The 20,699-nt window shown below is 43.2% G+C and overlaps 1 protein-coding gene across 1 annotated transcript in view; it reads right to left on the bottom strand.

Annotated features, from left to right (window-relative positions):
• Positions 1-865: 865 nt before the first annotated feature.
• GMDS (GDP-mannose 4,6-dehydratase) overlaps positions 866-20,699 on the bottom strand; it is a 1,419,543-nt gene continuing 1,399,709 nt past the window's right edge. Inside the window, exons 10-11 of the mRNA XM_069217866.1 lie at positions 4,141-4,209; positions 866-1,285 (exon numbers count right to left, since the gene is read on the bottom strand). Coding sequence (XP_069073967.1) covers positions 1,223-1,285; positions 4,141-4,209 — 132 coding nt within the window. The 3' untranslated portion in view covers positions 866-1,222. The remainder of the gene's footprint in view (positions 1,286-4,140; positions 4,210-20,699) is intronic.

Raw genomic sequence — 20,699 nt, forward strand, 5'->3', positions numbered from 1 at the left:
AATAAGGATTTTCCCACCTTCTCCTGTGCAGGTCCTGGACTATTTGAAAATGTTGGGCTCCGCGACCTTCGCCTAACCTGGCAGCATGAGCAATCAATGCTGAAACATTTATTTACCTTGAGGTTTCAGTCATTTGTACTCCTTAAGCCATCTTTGAGTTGCTTAAGCCTAATGCTCCCGTAGACGTCTAATTATAGTAAGCGGCCACAGGATACGGTGGGGATGTTCGTGTCTGCAGCAGCCATCCTGGATATGCAGGAAGTAAATCAGATTTCATCCAGGTTGGAGGTTAATACACTTCTTAAAGCAGACTCAACACTAACCTTTGTTTATTTAACAATCTCGTTGTATGGTAAAATCATAGTGTGTGAAGCCACGATCCTGAGCTCAAAATGAAATTTCCACAACTTAGGTATGATATTTTTAAGCAAAGGATTATTTTTTATTTATCTTACTGTATTCAGGCACTCCCAGGAGTATGGTAATTTTAGCTCTATTGTGATTTGATTTGGTGTGGTGACGAAGGATGAGCAGCTGAACAAAAACGTGGAAGCAAAACAAAGGTAGAAATGGGTTTGATACACATTGTGGTTGATGCATGTTTTGGTTTGTTTGTAGATGCAATGGCAATAAGTCAGATTTTTATATACCATCTTTAGTTTTTTTTTTCTTCAACAACTTGTCTCCAAGTACTCCCAGTGTTTTGCAACTAATGTAACTGCGGCAGAGGGAGATTAAGGAATTTGCTTAGGTTCCGATAATACGGTCAAACAGAATACTTGGGATTCTAGCTTGGTGGTTTTGGTTGCATAATCAATGTGTTACCCAATCTTATTCCATAACAGAATACACAGAAACGTCTACAGCCTTTCTAAATGAAATATATTTTAATAGGAAAAGAAGAACACATTGTTGCTAGGAATAAAAGTGCATTTCACCACAGCTTAGAAATCACAGAATTGAGTTATATTTTATTGTTTTCTCATCATTCAGGTAAAGGACTACATAAACTTCAGACTACAATAATCACATTTGCCACCAGTCCATGGTCACCAATTTAGTGCAGTAAAAATAATCGAGCTGAAAAATTAAATTGACACCAGTGTATACATGGCAAGCTTCGCCTGATGGCCATATGTTGGAGTGCATCATCTCTGCAAACGTGCAAGGGGAGCACGTGCTAGGCACTGCAAGGCTTCAATGGAGTGAGCAAGTAGGTAGCTTAGGCGTTGGGATTATTCTTCATGAGCTGCACATCAGCATCTACCATTTCCTTCACCAGATCCTAGAAAACAAATATATTGACTGTGTTATGTATGTCGTTCTATTACCATCTATGGGTGGCACCTCTGAAGGAACTAGGCATGGAACCCTGTATGCCAACATAAGTTATCATCCTTTAAACTCTCTCAAAGCCCATGCCCCATCCCACAAATCCACATTATGTCTTCCAAGACTAGATAAGATCCTTTGCGAAGGTGGAGTCACTGGATGCAGAATTAAGATAGCTGCATTTAAAATAACTGAGTGACTAAGGAGACTAATGTAACTCAGTATCAAAATGTTCTGTAGGCACTAGCTAGAGACTGCTTTAGTGGTCTATCACTTCCCATGCATATCTAACACTTAGAGTGGCCTTGAGGTCAGCCCCTTGCTAATGACTGGATAGTCTTGTTTCCTAGCTCAATTGCCTACTTTTGATTCAATTCTTGTGTTTGTCCTATCTAGGAGCATTTCAGTCTCAGTGTTCTCACTCAATCAGTTATATCTTTCCATGGTATACTTCAGTGAACTATTTCATTATAGGCTATGAAGCATTCCATATAAGTGCATTTCTTTCCTTGCTCTCTCTCTCTTTGTCCTCTGTATCAGCATAATATGCTTTGTCCATCCTATTCCAACTCCTTGTCCTGCGGCCCCATCCTGCTGGGTGTGTTACTTTAAAAAAATATATATTTTTGAGGGCTCAGCAGTTTGAAAGTTCTGTTGGGCTACTCACTTTTCTTTTCACAGGCACTTTTTTGTAATATATGAATGTAACTATTCTAACTTGTCTGTCCACCAAATTCAAAATGAGCACATGTATCATGATGCAGGCACACTACAATACTCATGCTTCACAATCCAAGTGTCTTGATTTGTGCACCAGAATTAGGATGCATACATATAGGGTCATCTTGGAATGGGTTTCCTTTAACAGAAAACCCATTCAGAGTTGTCAGCTATGCTTGTGCATGCATCTTGACGCACATGTTTACATGATAGTTTGAAAGTCAATGGACAGATTGTTTTGGATTGGAGTTGGGCAGATTGGAATGGGGCTGATTGTTTTGGAATGGGGCAGATTGTTTTGGAGTGGGGCAGATTGTTTTGCATTGGAGTGGGGCAGACTAGAGTGCAGAAGATCTGAGTGGGGCAGATTGTTTTGGAATGGAGCAGATCGGTTTGGATTGGAATGGGGTGAATTGGAGTAGGGTGGTTTGGGAGAATTGGAGTGTAGTGAATTGAAGTGGCTAGGACTGGGCTGAGTGGTTTGAATTGGAATGGGGTAGATTGGTCAGGGGTGGATTGGTGTGGGGTGAGGTGAGGTGGATTGCCGTGGATTGGAATGAGGTGGACTGAAGTGGGGTGTCCCGCACGATTATGTGTTAAAGCATCATTTCAGAAATTACCCATAAGAAAAAAAACAATGTAGCTTTTCAATATTTAAAATAAGATAGTTCTCATCTTTTGAGAACAGTGCCCACAAGCGAAAACAAAAGAAAACATGAGTGCAAAGTGAGAAAAGAAGACGTGGCAAAATAAAAATAAAGTTAACCAGAGAAAATAAATCTTTCGAATTGTGTTTGTCCTGCTGGGCATGTTTTTGCCAGTAACACGTCATCTGTTTGTATGGCACTAAAAGTTTAAAAGAACAAAATAGTACCTCAATCATGTAGGGAAGCAGCGGACAGAAACTGATTAAGATTAATCAATCAGTACTTGGTCCCTTGCTCAACAGAGCGGAGCGGAAATGAGGCTCAGCCTGCAGTGATAATTTAAGTGACTGTAAAGAAAAGTGCAAGGCAAGCCAACAGATGGTAAATTACGGGCACACGCCAAGCACTTATTGATATCAAGTGTCTTGCAAGTGAGATGCATGCGCTAGCGCATGCTCTTGCAGGCTCAACCCGAAAAAATGCAATATGGAGAAGCTCCAAGGAAATCTCTACAGGGTCTTCCATATTTATCATCATATCGGGGACTAGAATACACTGCAGGAAATAAAGCACATTGGTTACTTCATAAAAGGTAAACCGTCTGTGTTTTTTCTAATATATTAACAACATATACTAAGGTTGCAAAATATAAAATTGACATGCTAAAGATTGCAAATTAAATACTGAGCACCGCAAACAATTAAACATCTTTACATAAACACTGTAAGCAGGAAAATGCAGATTTATTTTTAAAGCTGAGACTCTACTTCATTGAAAACTTCGCAATTTCATGACATTTTTCAAATGTTGCCTTATTATTCCAGTCTTTTACTGTCCCCAATTCAAACTTATTGGCAAATGAAGTGTATCAAGCAAATGGGAGTAGTTAGCTAAAAAAATCAAGGATTTCTAAAGCGTTAAGATTTTTTAAATAAAGAATAGGCCCATTATTTATTACAAAGGTTATTAGGAGTTTGCAAAAGGTTGGAATTGATTATTATAATTTTATAAAAGTTAAGGAGTCAGTATCACTTCCTCCTTCGTGAAAAAAGGCTCACCATTTACCTACACTTAAATATTCTCCACAAAGAAAAATATATTTTTTAAAATTTTACCTCAATTTAACCAAAAAATGTGTGAGACTAAAAAAGTGTAATATCCGAATTATCAGGAACTTGTGTGTAAGATTTGTTAGTGAAAGGAGGAAAATATAATACTTTCTCGCATCTACCACGTTAGGTACAGTTGTCTAGAAGATAACTATCTGTTGTACAGAGTGTCTTCAAAGATATCTTCACTTTGTCACTGGAAAATGATAACTACATAACACGGCACACAATGCAATGTATCTGTCGGCGTCACTTCTACCACTACTGCTAGTGTTTCTAGGTAAGCCTAACCCACATGGCTAGATAGGTGGCATTTTCAAGATAGTACTCACATCAAAAGTGACCTTGGCTTTCCAACCTAGCTTCTCGTATGCTTTGGTGCAGTCCCCTTGGAGAAAATCCTGTGAAGGAAGAAAAAGAAAAGGTGTTTATTCATCTGGTTTTGGCACCATTCATTCGTACATTTCTGCCACACTGGGTCACTAGAATACAAAAAATGCCAGGAACGCAAGGTGTCACAGAGAAAGAAGTAGGCTCTGGCGCTGCAATATGGCTTTAGTGAAAGGTTGAGTTTTAGTACAATGGTAAATTCACACTACATTAGATGTGAGTAGTTCATCTAGCCTTGGTTGTTGTCTGTGCAGGTTGGTTCATATAGTTCTGTATTTTCGGTTCATTAATGCTGGACTACAAGTACCAGAATGCAAAGGAAATCACGACAAAAAGAGCAACTTGCCCAAGTCTGCAAGAACAACAAGTAATGCAGTTGATGCTAGGGGCAGAAATTTAAAAATAAAACACGACTGAATGATAGTGGTGCAGATTAACAAAGGCATTTACAAGTATGTATGCAAAGTACAACTCCTGTAGTACTACTTTTCATATTCTTAAATTCCATTGGAACTGAGGCATTTGGAAGGGCCAATTCACAAAGGTATTTAAGAGTATGTGAAGTAGAACTACAGGCGTGCTACTGGACATACTCAAATGTCTAAGTAGCATTACAGGAGTAGTCCTTTATATAGTAATGAATGCCTACTTCTGCCCATATTCATAAATGATAGGAAATAGTACTACATGAGAATTACTTTGCATACTCATAATTCCTACTACTACACATACTCACAAACGCCTTAAAGCTGTACTACAGGAGTATTACTGCATGTACTCAAATTACTTGGTGAGTTGGCCCTGGTACCTTTGAGCGACCATTTGAAAACTATCAATTTCTATAACAAATGGTAAACGTAAATGAGAAATTGAAACGCAAATGAGAATGCGAAACGTAGACCACTTTAGATGCAATCACTTCCTGGTGGTGGCTACAGACTGCATAACAGCAAAACTCACGAATGGACTTTTGCTACATATGAATAACAGGATGTTCAAAACACGTGACATAAAATCGAAATTTCAGAGGCACGTAAGAAAACTCTTCTTGTGCATACAAAAACAGTGGAAGTCATTTAAAAGGCTGGTTCGAGAAAGCCCTCCTATCATTGCCTTTTTAAATTGGAGGCTTTTATTAGTGCACCAAGTACAAAATAGTAATCTGGATCATAAATCTTGAGTTAAATGCACTTCCTTCAGGTTTATAATAGGCTTGCTCCATGAAGAATTCCTCAGTGCATCCGTGCATCCAAACGTTTAAAATGGGTAAGCACTCCGGTTAAATCAGAAAGATATGACAGATGACAATTCAACAATATTTACGATTTTTATGGCAGTTTCGGGAGCAGAACACTTATGCAACATACCAGCGTATAACAGCTATCAAGGTTCAACGAGGACACTTTCAAACTAACTTTATGCTAACCTATGCATGCTTATTCACATAAGGCTACATGCTACAAAAAGAATGTGTTCTAGCACAGATCAACCGGCCCCTACAAATTGCCACTCACTGTCCAACAAAGCTAAACTTTGTTCAACTACTCCAGGCAGACAACGATTGCACTTTCAACTTATTTTTGTGCCTGACTCGCACTATTACTAGCTGAAGCCATAATTCATAGAGCATAGCAATATTTTTCTATAATACTAGTCACCCCAGAAAAAATATTCAGCAATTGAAGTATAGCCATCAAATCACAATACATAAATTTAGAAGCACAGAAATAACTATATACAGAAAATACAGAATTGAAATTAATACAAAGTCATTAACATGTGCTAGAATTAATAAGCCAAACGTAGAATCACTATGAAACAGCCAAGCATGTAAGCCATAATTCAGTTGATACTTCTTCCTAACGCTTAGGACTTATAAAAGAAATTGGGTAACATATGTGGTGAGATCACAGTAATACAGATGTATATAATTAGAAGATAACATCCCTGTAAAAAAAAAAAAAATGTTTTCAATATTGCACAATACAGTGGTATTTCCGGCAATAACATGAACAGAGGAATGCCTAATTAACCTCATTGCCTTTAAACAAGCAGTGACACCATGGACGCATCTACCGTCCAAAAAAAAAACTCATTGTGGTATGTGATCTTAAAAGCAATAGCACTCCCAGCTTTCCCTAAAAAGATACTTAGTATATGAAGCTATAACAATATCAGTCATTTTATTGAATGACTGAATATGTACCATCAATATATCAAATAAATCAATACCTTACATGGCATATTGTTAGGGAATTTGATATATTATCAGAGAAGATCAAGAGCACACTAGATCACCTGGAAATAAGACAAAATCATCAGGGAACATGCGCATTATCAGGGAACATGAATCATCAGAAATAACAGATGATGTATGCTCAAAGAAAGTGACATACTGTTAGCGTAAATGACTATTATTGCCTACATATCATGCATCAACAGAGGATGTAATGCTAATTTATAGGGGAGGGTCATGTATCACTTGAGAGCAGGATTCAATTTCAGAAAAGGTGGTCATTACAATTTACTTTAGCCAGCCCCTTTGATGATAATCACTAAATGTGGTTCTATAGGTTGCTCTAAGCACTTGCAAGCTAGGTTATGTTACTAACTCCCCACCACATGCTCCCAACAGTTATATATACGTGTTCCTAACACCACTTACATATATTCTATCCGCTAAATTGTACCAGTCAATTTGTCTCCCACGTACATGGCTACCATGGGAGTTACAGGACTAGTGCAACAGCCACCATATTTTATGCAGGCCTGAGAGTATTAAGAGATTCGAGCCTGCCTGTGCTTGTTAGCCAGTCGGTCTTTGTCACATGTAGAAATGGACAAAGCTAGTAATGCCTACACAGATGAACAGATGTGAACAGCCCCAAAAGAGACATTACAGGCATGCATTCATGCGGACAATAAACTACATATTCACACAGGTCATGGGAGGCAGCCTGGCACAGAAGCAGAAGGGGGGCTTTCTCCAAGCCCTACAGGTCGGGGAGCCACTGAACACGCGAGCCAAATGCCTGGATCGGTCTCACCTTGATGTCCTCTTGGGCCCGCAAGCAGCCCTTTCAGGTGTCATCTGCCTGCCACCCATGGTCTAACCTCGTGCCAAGATTTAAAGGCAAAACATTAACCTGTGATATAATAAAGGAGAGAGAAAAAGAGATGCCTAACTAGCGGATGAACTGCACAATGTGAAACTAGAAAACCTGGGATCAATCCCGGCTTCATGTCTGACCAAATTGTGTGATCGTAGGCAAACATTTTCGTTCACCAACCCTTCTTTTTTCATTCCTACGTAAGAGAGCACCTTCAATTATGCAGGTTGTTAGATATGCATGATGCAAAAAGCTGTTGCTTGATTTAATAGACTATAATGTTGCTCTGTCTATAATAAAAATATAGCCCTTGTATAGAGTACACATGACAGACTTGTCTCTTAGTTCACTGACGGCTGTGCGGTCAAGGCAAGGGACAGGCATGTTTCTAACTTAATGTTTAAAACCTGTCACTTTAATAAATACCTCTCAATATAGTGGTAAAACCGAGTATACTATGGTGAAATGCTTCCGGGTGTAAAATACACTTTTTTGAATTTTGGAGAGAGAATGATATTTTTATGCGGTTTGTTGAAAGGTTTACATGCCAAATATTTTCAGTGCTCGGCTACCGCAATGGGCTCTTAGAGCCAAGTCCGACACATGGCTCGGCTCTGTTAATTTATTGGCTCACCCACTTCTACCAAGTACCTCTGCACATCATCTGCAACATCATTTTAGCTAGAAGTGTAGTGGTACTATTTGCTCCTCTCTACCACCCTCAACTTTCAGCTCGAATTACCAATGCATGGTAGTATCATGTGGTTGTTTTACACCTCTCCTTGCAGCCGCTCAGACCTCAAATTTGTATTCATGGGTTGCCTTCCCTACATCCTGGATTGAACTGACTCCTCCAGATACCATTCCATTTTCAGGCGAATTAACGCTGCAAGTGGAGTATCAGGAGCAGAGCACACCTTCTATCCCCTCAAGGCCAGACTCTTCCATAGATGATGACAGTGGTGGTAAAACCTGCTGATTGGTTGCAGTGGATTTAGGCCCAACTGTGAAGGTGTCCTCCAAACATCAGAGCGAAGGATATTTACTATGCTTAATTCACAGGACGAAAACTTCACAGTCCACCCAGAGAAGATAAAGTTAAAGGAACAAAGCACATGCAGTGGACAATGCACAAGGCCAAAGTGGGCAGTGGCACTGTTTGACATTAGCTATCGTTGGTCTACTAAAGGGTATGCACGAGGTGCAAAGTGGCAGGTAGCGAGCTCTTGCAGGATTGATTTATATGGATGCACATCACCCTGGAATCTTCCACGAAAGAGATGCATTGAACCACCAATGAAACAATGGGATATACTGAATCACCACAGAAAAAGAATTGGCCTGCTTATGCAACACGATTGTCGTTTTGCACGCCATAGACTTTTTTTTCATCACTATCTTATCTCTGGCAGAGATCTGAAGCCCTCTTCTATAAACCTTAACAGGTAAAATCACTGGGAAGACTTTGAAACAACTTTTTTAAAATGCATGTATACTGGAGTTTCATAATTCACCGAACCTAGGGCAGGTAGGTGATATATATACCTTAGAGCAAAATACCTCCATCATGTCAATTGCTAGGACATAAGTCACCAACTAAAGAAATATGATTCCTGAAAGGTCTGCAGGACCCATCATAAAGCTATATGCAGTGTCCTTACTGTGCTGTTATTCTTCGTCGATATGGGATAACGTGCATGCCACTACACAACATCAGGTTGTATAAAGTGACCCATGAGTTTAACATCATCCTCGAGGAGAGGGCCGCAGCCCGAGTACTTTGTGATGTTGTGAAATTCTGATACAACTAATACGAAAGCTGCAGATAGTTTATCCTTTAACAGATCAGAAATAATCACAAAAATTCTCTCTCACACAGTACAGTTAGGAAAAACAAATATGTGGCTTTCTCGCATAAGTGCTTGGTTATTTGCAGTTAGAACGCCCCCTAATCTTCTCCGTAAAAGTGCAGGGTTCTTGCTACAGCAAACTGCAGACACCCCGAGTCGGCTCGTGTTTTCCTTGCATTGCCGTTGCCCACCATATCCAGACAAGAGAAGGGCACGGAGGGTTATGTATGCAAACAGAACAGGAGGTACTGTGATGTCAGAGACAGTGACATGTTATATCACTCTTGCTCTTATATCAGAACTGATATTGATTGTTCACAAGTAGTAAAGCAATCAAAATGCCAGTCAGTCTTTTATTACTTCGTTATAATGTATTATGTTACAGGTGAAAGGCCATTGCAGTGACTCCAACCAAGAAACCCACAAAGGGCCTCAGCTTTCACAGGCCTTACAAGAGAGTATGGAGGTCAGAAGTGTAGGGCTCAGGCCTCCACAGAGGACTTGATATATTTTTGATTTGAGGGAGGGGACCAATACCACGAAATGAAAGCATCTTAAATTAATCAAGTTTCATTGAAATGTCTGAATAAGAGCCAGGAAAAGTTTCACAATGCAGGGAAAATTCCACGTAGTGTGACTTTTCCACAAATTCTGCAGACCACTCAATTTTGTATACGGGTTTCCTTGGAAAAATAATTAGGGTTTTTCACGTATATAAAAGATTTGCCTTTCAACACACTTTTCCGCCCATCAATCCTGCAAAAATATACACAATCAAATAAATGTCTTCTGCAATAAAGTTTTCCATGCCATGAAAATGTCTGTAACACATACAATTCCCTAAAAATCGTCATTCAGAAATTTCCATACTCGGTTGTCACAGCCATTCAATTGTAACGTGTTTGCATGAACTTCATAAAACAAATGTCAGCATGATTTGCATAACTTTTAGAACAATATGTAAATAAGGGTTTTACATTCCACCTACATTTCAACAGTGTGAACATGCCACATTCCTGGATTTCAAAGAATGCCAAGCCATAGTTCATTATTATAGTTACTTGTTGAAAAAAACACACACACACACCCTTACCTATCTCTGTCAAGGAACACCCCAGAGGCTTCTGTGTCTGTTCACAATGAATTAACCCTCCTTTGTAGCCCATGTTGACTAACGCATTACCCTGGAAATGCCTGTGAACGGCTTTGAGATTACATAAGCATTGCCCTATTGACTAATTTCTAAGCCGTGCATTGCCTGTGGTTTACCCCAACGATTGTGTTGGAAAGGGATAAGTCGTATTGACACTGCATGCTAACAGCAGTGTTAAGTACATACCCTGTGGATATTGCTTGGCACACTAAATGGAGCAGGGTTCAGTAAGCCGGAGAAGCAGTAACAGTGGTAACAAACGGGATAACAATTCTCACACCAGCCACCATGACAATAATAGTGCAAGTATTAATAACAAAAATATAACAATACGAAAACAATATTGAAATAGAAATACAGTTAATAAAACATCACATTACAAATAAATCACAATAAAATAACTATTAAACATGAAGCGTGCCAGGTAACAAAAATAAATACTACTTAATATCGTGCAATAAATAATAACCAGGACGGACAGTACTAGTCATTATAATAGCGATAAACAGAACGAATATCATAATGGTAACACTAACAATTCTCATCTCCAAAGAGTAGTATTTGCACAGAGCTTGCTTTCTGCATTTGTAGTCGTCAGGAGCTGAACAACAGACAGCTACTGTGACTAGGCCCAGCCGAAACTTCATTTACGGCAGTGTTACCTCATAATTTCCGGCATTTCTCGGTAGGCTTCCTATGTGAAATGCCAGCTATTATGCTATAACACCACTTTGCATAACAGAGTGCATTCGGGTAAAAACCCTTCCACGGGAGGCCAGGAACGCCCCAGGATTAACAGAAAGCAAGTGGCTGTTGTTCGCCCCATGTGATTTTACGCTTTTTTGTGCAAAATACATCCTAACGTCCAAAATGTAATGTAAATTAACATAATTTTTCTCGAATTTCACTTCATTTCCACCAAGAAAATTAGTTGGATTTCAGTCTGGCCTAGCTATTACCCCCCCCCCCCCCCACACACACACAATCTACTGGTGCCCGCCGGCCACCTGGGAAAGGTGCATTACATCCCGTCCCTCCCTCGCCTTCCTTTTAACCAATGAGGCCTCCCGCCTCCCCCCTAGACCCTCCCTTCCCCTTTCAAAACCCCCCCCACCCTTATCCCCTCCTGTTCTTTTGTCTAGCCCACGCTAGACGGTTTTCTTTCCCTTTCTTACCTGCACGGCGGGGCCTGGAGGTCGTCGATGGAGGCACTCCTCGGGACGCGGAGCTCCGCGAGGAGTGCTACAGCTGGGTCGCGTCTTGAACGAGCAGCATGGCTGCTCGAGAGGCGTGTACTGGAGGCCGGCTGACGGGGTCAGTCGGCCCTCTGTGGCTGGGGCGTTGGTTTCCGGGTTTCCGCGCCGCGGAGCCGCGGGGAACCGAGGGACTTCAATTCTGAGATGCTCTCAGGTAGGACGGGCGTTCTGCCCGTGGTGTTTATGTATTTGATGAAAAAGGTGACCTTTTTAGGGATTGGTGGAGCCCTGTTGGGGGGAGGACCAGGTGCCTATATAGAGGGTAGTTTTTTGGGGTTCAAGTCAGTGATTATTTGTTTACCATGCCTAAAGTTCCAGCAAAGAGACGTAGGATTGGCTCTTCTTCCTCCTCGGAGGAGGGAGGTGAGGCTAGCATTACTACTCCTGAGAACTCACAGGTACCAGGCAGGGGTACTCCCCTCATGTCCAGAAAGGAGGTGCAGGATATGATTGAGGTAGCTGTGACCAGGGCACTACAAGCAGGCGTGGCCAGGATTGGTCAGTCTAAATGTGCGCACTCATCGGTAGAAGCTAGGAAATCCTCATCGGAGAGTGAGGATGAGGCCCCATCTACGTCATCTGGGGGGAAATATGTTTCCAGAGAAGAAATGTGGGAAGTGATGGCACATGTTCGGGACAATTTGGGTTTCCCAGTGTTTCAACCTACAAACGCGGATTCTCATTTATTTCCTCAATATCAGACACCTTCAAAGTTTGCCATGCCTTTTCAGGGACCTGTGAAGGATATGGTGTTTTGTGAGTGGAAGGATGTGGATAAGGCTCAGGTTCCACGATTCCTTCAGAAACTTTACTTACTTGAGGGTGAGGAGGTTTTGCCTCCTTCAGTACGCCTGGACTCTATTTTGGCTTCTCTGATTGGCAAAACGGCAGTCAATCCGGAGGATTGTGTGCCTACGGATGCCACAGACCGTAAAGTGGATTCGGGTCTTAAGAGGGCTTTTGCTGCTGAGAATCTGGCGCTGAGGGCAGGGATTTATTCTGCTTATGCGTCACAGTCATTGGTTCAAGACTTTGATAAACTGGCGGTGGCTGTACAGGAAGGGGCGGAATGTTCGGAGCTCCTGGCTGGTATGGAGCAGCAGGCCAGATTGTTGGCTGATGTGTCTTCGGATGTGGTCCGTACTTCGGCTCTGGCATCTGGGTCTTTGATTGGGGCTCGTAGGTCCCTCTGGTTGCGTTCCTGGAAGGCTGATCCAGGGGAAAAGGCGGCCTTGTTGAGACTGCCGTTTGAAGGTCGTAACTTGTTTGGAGAACAATTGCCATCCATGCTTTCCAAGGCATTTAAGGAACGGAAGCATGCCTTACCTTATAAAGGGGGTTCTTCTTCGGGTAAAGGGTGGAAGAAGCATTCCAGATCTTCTCCTACTAGGGATGCTAAATCCTTTTCATTTAGGAAACGGCGTTTTCAGCCGCGTTTTTCGCCTAAGAAGTCTGCTCCTGCGACCCGGGGTGGTTTCAAGAAGGGGTCCTGACAATCACTGTGGGCCTGGCAGAGGGCCGGTTGGGGGAAGACTGAGTCACTTTCTTTCAGCTTGGAAGGACGGTGTAAACGATCATTGGGTACTAGACATTGTGACCAATGGTTATGTCATAGATTTTGTGGTGGTTCCTCCAGATTCAGGGGTACGTCCCACACCTCTGCCTTCAGAGGGGTCACGGAGAAGAGCATTATTGGACGGAGTGCGGGACTTACTGGTCAAGGGGGCCATTTCCCACGTTCCGCTAGACGAACGGGGTCAGGGCACTTATTCGGTCTTGTTTCTTGTGCAGAAAGTTTCAGGGGGATTTCGACCGGTGCTCAATCTAAAGGAAGTGAATACCTGGATCAGGACAGTGCATTTCCGCATGCTGTCCATTCAGACTATTTTTCCATTTGTCAGGCAAGGGGACTTTCTGGTGTCACTGGATCTGCAGGATGCTTACCTACACGTACCGGTGGCAAGATCCTCTCAAAAGTTCCTGAGGTTTGCTGTGGGTCAGGACCATTATCAGTTTTGCGTTCTGCCTTTCGGTCTAAAATCTTCTCCTCGAATTTTCACAAAGGTGCTGGCTCCTCTAGTGGCTTTGCTTCATTCAGAAGGGGTATTTCTGCATCCTTATCTAGACGACATTTTGATTCATGCCCAATCACGAGACCTTTTGCAGAGGCAGGTGGTCCAAGTTCTGGGGGTCCTGCAAAACCACGGGTTTTTAATCAATTGGGAGAAGTCAGACTTAGTGCCGTCCCAGGATCTGGTTTTTCTGGGAGCTCGGTTTCAGACTCTTCTAGGGTTGGTGACTGTGTCAGAAAAAAGGTTGGGTGTACTCCAGGCTTTGGTAAAGAAGGTATTGTTGCTGTCTGCTCCCCGAGCTCTTCTATGGTTGCGTCTGCAGGGTCATTTGGCGTCGGTGATATTTCTGGTTCCTTGGGCACGTTTCCATCTCCTGTGCTTGATGACATGGTTCTTGAGAAGGTGGGCACCAGGGTCCGGTTCTCTGAAGGACAGGGTTCCAGGGTCCGGATTGATTCACAGAGAGTTGCAATGGTGGTTGGATGCAGACCACCTGAGGATAGGGGTTTCTTTATCGCCTCTGAGACCCGTGGTGGTGACGACGGATGCCAGCCTCTCCGGTTGGGGGGCATGGATGGGGTCGGCTCAGATTCAGGGGTTTTGGTCCCCTCGGGAGGCGAGTCGGTCGTCGAATTGGCGCGAATTGCGGGCAGTATTCCTGGCTCTGGTCCATTTTCAGGATTCCCTGAGGGGATCGGCGGTTCTGGTTCGCACAGACAACTTAGTGGCCAAGGCTTATGTCAATCGGCAAGGAGGGACCAGGTCAAGGGCTCTGTTCAATCTAGTCAGGGAGATTTTTGTGTGGGCTCAGGAGTGGGTTCCTTCTCTCAGGGCTACGTACATTCGGGGGGTGGTAAATGTTCGGGAGGATCTGCTGAGCAGAGTGATTCCTTCCTCTCAACTTTTCTCTCTCCGGAAGTCTCTGTTTCAGCATCTGGTTCGGCTTTGGGGTCTTCCAGTGCTGGATGGGTTTGCGTCAGTAGGGAATGCGAAAGTGGATCGCTTCTGCTCCCGGTTTCGATGTCCCCAAGCATGGGAGGTGGACGGGATGTCATGTCCTTGGCCGCAGGGCCTTTTGTATGCGTTCCCTCCTTTTCAACTACTCAGGGCGTTTCTGTTACGAGTGAGGGATCTGGGGTCCAGGGTTGTGCTAATTGCACCACTTTGGCCGAGGGCTAATTGGTTCCCCTTGTTGAGGCTGATGGCGGACGGGAGGATGTGGCCTCTGCCTCTTTGTCCGTCTCCCCTGGAGTTTCCCTGCCTCCCATTGGGGTCATTGAGGAGGTTACACTTGACGGCCTGGAAGTTGAACGACGGGGATTGACAGGTCTGGGGGTGCCGGTAGCTTTGAGTTCTACCTTGCTGGCTTCGAGGAGACGTTCCACTTTGCTTTCTTATGGTAGACAGTGGAAGGTGTTTTCGTCATGGTGCTTAAGTCGTGAGTTAGATCCTACCTGCGCTTCTATCTTTGAGGTGATGCAGTTCCTGCAGGACGGTGCTCATTTAGGGTTGTCAGTGGCATCTCTTCGGGTACAGTGGGCGGCTATTCAGGCATTCAGAGGACCATGGCGTAATCTTCAGGATGAAGGGCGCTTGATGCCGAGATTTTTTCAAGGGCTTATTAATTTATTTCCTCGCCCGGTACGTTCTTTTCCTTCATGGGATCTGTCCTTGGTTTTGGATGTGTTGACGGAGCCCCCTTTTGAACCATTGGGGGACTGTGATTTGCGCCATCTATCTTTGAAGACATTCTTTTTGGTAGCCATTACTTCGGCTCGTCGGTTGGGGGAATTGGGGGCATTGGCTTGTTCCTTTCCTTTTTGTAAGATTTTTCACGATAGGGTGGTTCTGGTTCCGGTACCTTCCTTTATTCCAAAAGTCAATTCTTCGTTCCATTCCCGGCAGGAGGTCATCCTTCCTTCATTTTGTCCGAATCCCTCCTCAAGGGAGGAGGTCCGTTTGCATTCGTTGGATGTGCGCAGGGTTTTGTTGGAGTATCTGCGGGTGGTGGCTCCTTTTCGTAAAGGGGATTCACTGTTTGTTAATTTTGGTCCGGCTCGCAAAGGTGAGAAACCTTCCACGGCTTCCTTGAGTCGGTGGGTAAGATCTTTAATTCTGTTGGCCTATTCCTTGAAAGAGGTGGTTCCTCCTCAAGGGATTCAGGGGAGATCTACCAGAGGCATGGCGGCTACGGTGGCGGAGCTTCAGGGGACTTCCGTGGTGGAAATTTGCAGGGCCGCCACTTGGGCTTCTCCTTCGACGTTTGTGCGTCATTATAGGCTGTCGGACTTGGGTAGTTTGGAGTCGGTGTTAGGTCACCGGGTCTTATCCTCTATGAGATAATGTTTGGGATGTTCTTGGTGCAGGATATTAAATAAAGGTCTTGCAACTCGATGTCCGTCTCCTGTGTGTTTTCTTGCTATGTCTCATTGGTTAAAAGGAAGGCGAGGGAGGGACGGGAGGTAATGCTTCCATTTTCTTACGATAATGGCATTACTCCTAGTCCTACTCCCTCGCCTTCCTTTTCCGTTCCCTCCCACCCTCCCGGTACGGACTGTCCGAGTTGCAGCTTGGGCTTGGTTTTTGTACAGGAGGGGATAAGGGTGGGGGGGTTTTTGAAAGGGGAAGGGAGGGTCTAGGGGGGAGGCGGGAGGCCTCATTGGTTAAAAGGAAGGCGAGGGAGTAGGACTAGGAGTAATGCCATTATCGTAAGAAAATGGAAGCAATGCAGAGTAGACAGAGTGGGAATGCAACCAGCAGCCTGTGTACAGATCTCAGCAGCACACACCTATTCCAAGGAGCTGTTAAGCAGTTATACGGCTTGTAGGCCCCAATGAAATACTAATCACGTCAGTGGGACAAGAAAGGGAATGCTTGCGGCGCAAAACACAATGCACATTGTTTACAACCCAAACATTCCAAAGAACATAATGCATCTGGTAAACGCTGATGTGGACTGCAAACGCCATCACGTTAAAAGAAATGCAATCCACTCATAAATGCTGTGAATAAGATTGAACTTAACTCCAGATAAAAAATAAATAGTTCTAAGACATACTTAACTAGGTGACATGCATGCAGAGTGTTTCATCTCTTATTTTAATGTTTGTTGCATGTTCTATTTTGTTTTACACGCATTGCATTTCCAAAGAGCTGCAGGAGTATCACTGCAAGCCCACGAGCGCAGACGCAGCCATATGGAAGACATGTGAAGGTCGGCATGCAACAACATGGGTGTGTTACGGACTATTTATGCAGCAGTTCCCTTTCAGTTTCAAGTTCGCCTTTGCTGACTGAGCATGGCAGACAGCCAACACAACTACTCTCCAACCATAAATTGCATTTCGTTTAACCAAAGACATTTCAGACACAAACGTAGCCATCTCGAGGGTGGAGAGCCAGCGCTCTACTTTACAAACTGCAGGATTTATTGCACTGATCTAAGACCGTGTGGTAAATGGATGGCTGGATGGATGGATGGATGCATTCAGCATTTCTCCGCTGGTTGCCCACTGAATTCAGGGCTATATACAAGATCGCTTGCATCGCCCAAAGGATCCTAAACACATCCACTCCCTGTTACCGGGAGGAAAAACGCAAGCTTTTGGGAGGTACTAGACCATCGCAAAATGTCTGACCATTGCTGCCAAAACCCACTGCATCTAAAAAGTAAAAACGTCTGACACAGTCCTTCTCGGGTAGCGCAACCAGAATTTGGAACGGACTACCTCCAAACCTAGACACTACCACCTCGCCAGTGACTTTAAAATTGGGACTGAAAGCCATCCTTCTTCAATGATATTTTAGCTAAGACACTGCAACTAATGCTGAGCAAAGGGAACATGATCCTTCACTCCATGGCACAGAAGTACACTACCTCCGTTTTATCAGATACTTACAACCTTTCCACTGCTGTATGTACGTCTTATATAATTTGTTTTTATATAACGATTTACCATTTTGTAATTCTCAACCTTATGTAACTACTTTTGACACTAAGTGGCAAATACCTGTGTAACTGTACATGAAACAACGTATGTCTACTGTAAAGCGCTCTGCCACCTTTGGGCAAGAACGGCGCTATATAAAAACGCATAAATAGATAAATGTATTACACTGATCTATGACGGTGTGGTAAGTGGATGGTAAGCACATTGCTTACTGCAGTGAGGCATCCATCATTAATTATACTGATCTATGATCATGTTACACCACAGCATGCAGCCTTAATTATACTGTTCAACGACCTTGTGGTAAGTAGATGGCCAGTGCATTAGTTTACAAACTGTAGTGCGGCACCCAGCATTTAATATATTGCCCTACAACCATGTAGTAAGTCGATGGCAGTGTATTAGCTTACGGACTGCACTGCCACATCTACCATTTATTGTACTGTTCTACGAATGTGTATTAATTAGATGGTCAGTGCATTAGCCTATTAACTGCAGTTCAGCAGCTAGCATTTATTATACTGATCTATGACGGTGTGGTAAGAGCTATAGTTGCGAATTACACGGAGAAAGACTGGTTTATAAAAAATAAATAAAAAAAAAAGGACTACTGAGTTGGCTATAAGCCCTGTCTCACGAGTCATATAGCGCTACAGAAAAACAGAACAAAAACTCAGTGAGTGGACCCATGGCAGAATAATAGATTGAGGGCCCAACTAAACTTTTTTTTGCATTCGTTTCCACTTATAGCCACAAAAGTAATATTTAGATTTGTATATCTCCGATTTAGAAATTATAGCATTTTCCAACTACAAAGTGTAATTCTCATTGCAGGAAATTACACATTTAGGGGGCTTTCTGCAGTACCCAATCTAGAAAACAAGTGCGAGATGGGCATTTGCAGTTCAAAGCTCAATAGGAATGCCAGGAAACTAAACCAAATAGTACCTTTGTGGGTATTAAACCATTTCAATTGTATTTCGCACCCTCTTACACATCTGTTAGCCTTTAGAATGTGGAATGTGAAATATAAAAACCACAGGAAATAGCTTCAGACACTGTTTTCAAAGAGCGTAAAGGATTCTATAGGAAACACACACAAAAAAAGAAAATTGTGCAAATTCATACTTGCACCAATTAGTTGGGATAGAGTTTACAGTACTTCTCAATGGCAACATAGGATTGATCCATCTTTCTCTCACAAATGTGTACGTTGTGGCAGAGACACCGTGAGGCTTCTCCATCTTGCTTGGGACCGTCACCCCATCTCTAGATTTTGGCGTGAAATGCTTGCTGGTGGTGATAGAAGACATAATACAAACTACCATGTAACTTGATTATGTTTTTGGGATATTTGAAAGACGTCCAAGTGAGGGTCCGTCGCCTGACTGCCATGACCCTGCTCCTGGCTAAGCGCAGGTTGGTCATGAATTGGGGACATGCTAGGGCCTCTACCTGTGCTAAATGGATATTGAGACCTGGCGACTTGAAGTGACTGGGTTGAAACGTACACTATGCTTAAACCCTCTACATTCTGACCTAGAGATATCTGGGGCCCATACTGAAATCATCTACTCCATACTGCCCCTGACAGTGTTGTCCTGCATCTATGCCGCAGGTCGATTGACCCTGTGGGGTACACTGCTTTCTGATATGCGTTCTATTGCTGTATAATCTTTGTCTATTTTCGAGAGCTTTGCTGGTAGCCAATGCAAACCAACCCCTATTCCACTGTTAATTTCTATGGCTTTGCACTTATGTATCCAAAGTGATGTAACGATTTTGGCTCTCTGAAGTAATTTTCATGTGTTTTTCCCCTCACATGTGACCGCATTTACTGTTTGCACATGATGACTTGGTCTGTATTGTTGGTTTATAATCATAAAAATCAAATCTAAAACATTGAGTGTAGGGGAAAGAAATAAGCCTGGAAGTCTACGACTTGCACAGGCTTCCAAAAATTCCCTTTGCGAAACTATGAATCCCAAAATGAAGGCCATGTATGCAAAGTCATGGGTGAAAACCTAGAATGTATAGATTTCGTCTATTTTTCTCAATCAGGCTTTCGGAAAATGATCAATCAATGTAATTGTGATCCAACTCATATCTGCACGCCTCTCTGTAGAAATCGTACTGGTTGTGTTTGGCCACATGACCATGAACTCTAGTCTGCTAAACAAACACCAAAACAATCACGGATTTAGATACAACCGATGATGTAACTTTTTAACACAAAACGCCCACCACAGGCATGAGTATCTCAAACAGACACGCTAGCATGCAGCACGCATTATGACGCCCTAAAATGGCACTCTAAGAGCTTGAGGAAAACTAAGTAGTAGAAAATAAGCAGCGTATTTCCTGTGTAAGGGGGGGGCTCACGGCCCTGGCTACAGGTCAGATGAATAAACACATTGTGAACATGCGGTTTGTAAATGCCCACCGCTTTCACTAGGGAGAAGGCAGATGCAGTCAGGCAGGACCGACCAAGGAGTGAACTTATGTTCTTCAATGAGACTTTGAGTATTTTATTTTTAAAATAATGCTGGCAATTACATGTTTTAATGGTCGCAGAACTTAGAGCAATCTCTCGCAAATTAACTCTGAATATGGGTTTTCTTCTAACTTACATATATATATATTTTCCAGCTCTAAATCATTCTACAAACCCCTCTCTCCTCTTTCCCCAAGGAACAAACGCCTGGGTTTAAACCCACACAGTGTGGTGGTTAGACGTCGGACTGTGGGCCCTTTTATACTGCATTACATACATAAAGTGTGTTTTATTTAAACTCTGGAGGACGTCTGGCCGCTAATAAAGGTTATTTGACTGCTATTTTTCTAGCGACACCACCCGACCCTGCCCCGACTTCGGGGACCTGCAATTTGAAATCCAACCTTTTAAAATTGGTCGGCCCGTGAAACGAGGGGGCCGCGGCACTTACGGGTCCGCCCGGGCCTCGCTCCAGTTATTAATGTGTGAGAACTGCGGAAAGACGTCCGAGGGGCCGGGAGGTAGCGCTTTAAAATAACCCAGCTCCCCGGTGGGAAGAGGGCAGGGGTGTGGGGGGTGTGGGCAGACTGGGAGAATTTCTGCTGCAGCCACAGGA

This window comes from Pleurodeles waltl, chromosome 2_1, assembly GCF_031143425.1.
Source record: "Pleurodeles waltl isolate 20211129_DDA chromosome 2_1, aPleWal1.hap1.20221129, whole genome shotgun sequence".
NCBI lineage: Eukaryota > Metazoa > Chordata > Amphibia > Caudata > Salamandridae > Pleurodeles > Pleurodeles waltl.